The 3,846-nt window shown below is 43.4% G+C and overlaps 1 protein-coding gene across 1 annotated transcript; it reads right to left on the bottom strand.

Moving 5' to 3' along the window:
• Positions 1-2,908: 2,908 nt before the first annotated feature.
• On the bottom strand, positions 2,909-3,543 carry LOC136538286 (uncharacterized). The gene is made up of 3 exons (XM_066530263.1): positions 3,332-3,543; positions 3,076-3,242; positions 2,909-3,033 (listed from the first exon to the last, which is right to left on the bottom strand). Exons 1-3 carry the CDS (start codon positions 3,541-3,543, stop codon positions 2,909-2,911), a joined length of 504 nt encoding a protein of 167 aa, XP_066386360.1.
• Between the last annotated feature and the right edge of the window lie 303 nt (positions 3,544-3,846).

The raw sequence follows: 3,846 nt of genomic DNA, 5'->3' as shown, positions 1-3,846 counted from the left end.
GACACTGAAGAACTTGAACCCATGTTCATGAGGTTTTATGTCTGCTTTGATGCATGCAAGAAAGGGTTCCTTGCTGGTTGTAGGAAGGTTATTGGACTGAATGGTTGTTTTTTAAGGGATTAACCAATGGAGAACTGCTTTGTGCACTAGGTAGAGATGCCAACAATCAAATGTACCCAATAGCTTGGGCAGTTGTAGAGAGGGAGACCAAGGAGTCCTGGGACTTTTTCTTATCTTTGCTGAGCACTGACCTGTAGTTTCGTGATGGTGATGGCTGGGTATTTATTTCTGACCAACAGAAGGGGCTCATCAATACTGTAAACAAGTGGGCACCTAAGGTGGAGCATAGGATGTGTGCCAGGCATATCTATGCTAACTGGAGGAAGAAGTTCACTAATAAGAAGTATCAGAAGCTTTTTTGGAGATGTGCAAAGTCTTCATCAATGAATCTATTCAACTACAATATGAACAAGCTAAGGGCATAAACACCACAGGGGGCTGATGCTATTTTGAGAACTGATCCTGAGCATTGGAGTAGAGCATGGTTCAAAATTGGGTCATTCTGTGATTCTGTGGACAATAACATGTGTGAGTGCTTCAACCACTGGATTCTAAAAGCAAGGTTCCTTCCAATCATAAGTATGCTTGAAGGTATAAGGCGCCAAGTTATGGTAAGAATCCATGAGAACAGGAACAAGGCAGAAAGGTGGACAAGTCTTATCTATCCAAACACCTACAAGAAGTTGATGACATATATCACAGCGAGTGGGTTCTGCCATGCTATCAGCAATGGCAACAATTACTATGAAGTAACCTACTGGGATCACAGATTCACTTTGAATTTGGATGAGAGAACTTGCTCCTGTAGGTTTTGGCAGTTGTTAGGTTTGCCCTGCCCTCTACTATTTCCTGCATCTACTATGCATCTAGGCCTTTAGAAGAATTCATGGTCAAGTGTTATTTCGTTGAGGAGTACAACAAGACATATGCACACTGCCTACAACCAGTGGAAGGCAAGGCCTTCTAGCCAGTATCAAATAGAGAAAAGCCATTGCCCTCTAGGTATGTAAGGATGCCTGGAAGACCAAAGAAGGAGAGGAAAAGGCAAGATGGGGAGAAGAAGAAGCCACCTCAGGGTAAGCTATCCAAGAAAGGAACAACTATAAGGTGCAGAGTATGTAAAGGGATTGGACACAACAGGACAACTTGTAGCAGGAGGACATGTTCTGGTAATGCAAGTGGTGGTGCTTCACAGTCTGGTAATGCAAGTGGTGGTGCTTCATAGTCTGTTAGAGGAGGTGATGGTGCTTCACAGTCTAGTAGAGAAGGCTCATAAAAAAGGAAGTCATGCCCTTCATCTACTGCTGCTAGTAGCAAAAGACACTGCAATGTAAGTTTAACTGCTTATTCCATGTGGTCATCCTTATTAGTAATATATTTTCTTTGTCTTAGTTATATACTTCCTTTGTCTTGCAGGATGGGCAAAAAACTATGAAGTCATCAGCAAGAGTGAAGACAATGCTAAAGGAAGGGGCTCGGGCTAAGGTTACCCTAGAGGCCACTATACCAGGGATGTCTAGAAATCACAGTAAAGCAAGCCTCCAAGTTTCAGATGCTTCTACCTCCAAGGTTGCTGTGTCAGCTGCAGGACTAGCCAAGCAGATTTATCCAAGTGCAACTGATCACAAGGGAGCCACTCCTTCTACCTTACTGTTGACAGGCCCAAATCCTTGAGCCCATGTCTGTGTCTGTCTTATCTATGATATCTGGAACTATTGTAATGAACTTGGATCTATCCTTCTACCTGACTTCATGTATGTGTCAAATTTCATGAGTCTGTGTGTGTGCAACCTGAACTATTGTAATGAACTTGGATTTGTGACTAAGGTACTAAGATACTAAAAAAATCTCTGGATGTTGTCTTGAGTCCAATATGTCTCTTTCCAAAGTATTTTTGACAAGTGTTTGTTGGTGCCTTCTTGTCTCTGTCATCTACTGCAGTGGTAAATATATTTGTTCAATGAGTTAAAGATTACGCATTTCAGCTGAAGAATGGAGTAGGTGGAATATTTTTTTGGGCATGTTCCAATTATATGAATAGTCTGGCAAATTGTTTTCAGACATTAGTTAGGAATTTTGAGGATCTCCAATTATATGAATAGTCTAGCAAAAGGTTTCTCATCCAATTCTTTCATATATTTTCTCATCTATTGTTATGATCTAGGAAAAAATATTGGTTTTGTTTGAAAAACTGATATTGGAATCTTTAACTCATGTAGTAGGGTAAACCTCTCTCTTATTTAGATATTAGATTATTCTGTAGAGCTTAAGAAAATACATGGAGGGTGAACTTAACATTTATTACATGGCCAAGTTAAACATATAAAAGGATGGATTCATGCAACCACATTTCACTAAAACATTAGGACATGAGCATTAACCTGATACTCATACATGGTCTTGAGCATTATGCTCATGCATTAAGCTGATACACAACCCATAAGAACCTGAGCAGGTTTTTAGTACCAACATGGATCCTACTGACTACAACTACAACTACAACTACACCAAGGCTAACACCACATTGACTTACATGATCCAAGGCATCTAGGAAGCAACCACTAATCCTACACAAACAAATAGAGCATCAAACAAGAACTTCCTCTCCTTCTCTAATGTCCCTATCCTCACCTCTAACTCAACTCTAGATTCAGCTCCCAACTACAATTCAGCTTGCATAATGGCCACATCTGTCCTGGCTGCAACAAACATTGACTTACATGATCCAAGGCATCCAGGAAGCAACCACGAATCCTACACAAACAAATAGAGCATCAAACAAGAACTTCCTCTCCTTCTCTAATGTCCCTATCCTCACCTCTAACTCAACTCTAGATTCAGCTCCCAACTACAATTCAGCTTGCATAATGGCCACATCTGTCCTGGCTGCAACAAACATGGCACCTCTATCTTCATTGTACTTGACAACACCTTCCAACTCAAGCTTCAGTCTTTGATTCTCCCTTGTTGTGCCTTCCAGCTAAAGCTGTAGTCTTTGATTCTCCCTTGTTGCACCTTCCAAGAGTCTTGCAGTCTCCATTCTTGCATCTTCCAAACTCTGCTCAGCTACTCCAGTTGCACGCTTCCAGTACTTTACTGTATCTCGCAAATCAAGCAGAAGTTGCTTCTTGAAGCTACTGTTTGGCGAATCCACCCAATTATAAAAGTCGCAACCACCATCCTATGAAACAAACCAATAACCAATAAATCAGAGACACACTCAATCATTGATGCATCTACAGACTATGAATCACGAAGAGAACAACTTATACGAGCCCGTGCACACTTCAGATACTGCAATCCTGGGTTCAAATCACTCCAAGATATGAACCTAGCAGCTTTTGCACCGCATTTGCATAGCACAGCTGGGGTATACTCCAGTGGTCCTTCACGATAGGGGATGGGTGAGGACGAATCGCCATGGCGACGCCATCGCGACTCTTGGGTCCCCAAACTTCGGCTGGATCCGCTTGAGGTCGCCATAGACAACTACGAAGGCGGCGGCGGAGGATTCCCAGGCGGAGGGGAGACTGCGGACGCGGAGGCACCGGAGGAGAGGATGCGGTAGCGGCTACAGCAATGGAGGCGGCGGCGGCGTCTAGGGTTCGGGGGAGAGGAACTGAGAGGGAGAGAGAGAGCTGACCTGAGCGCCTCGTGTTTTTGAGCTGCACGGTGATCCAGCGTGTCCGTCAACGCCAGCGTGGCCACTCAAAACCGGGAACACGTCACCGCAAACCGCATCAAACGCGCCGAGGGGCTTAAATTGAACTGGTTTGAAAGTTCCGG

Source organism: Miscanthus floridulus, chromosome 2, assembly GCF_019320115.1.
Source record: "Miscanthus floridulus cultivar M001 chromosome 2, ASM1932011v1, whole genome shotgun sequence".
In the NCBI taxonomy this organism is placed as follows: Eukaryota; Viridiplantae; Streptophyta; class Magnoliopsida; order Poales; family Poaceae; genus Miscanthus; species Miscanthus floridulus.
This window is presented reverse-complemented; position numbering and strand designations above follow the sequence as displayed.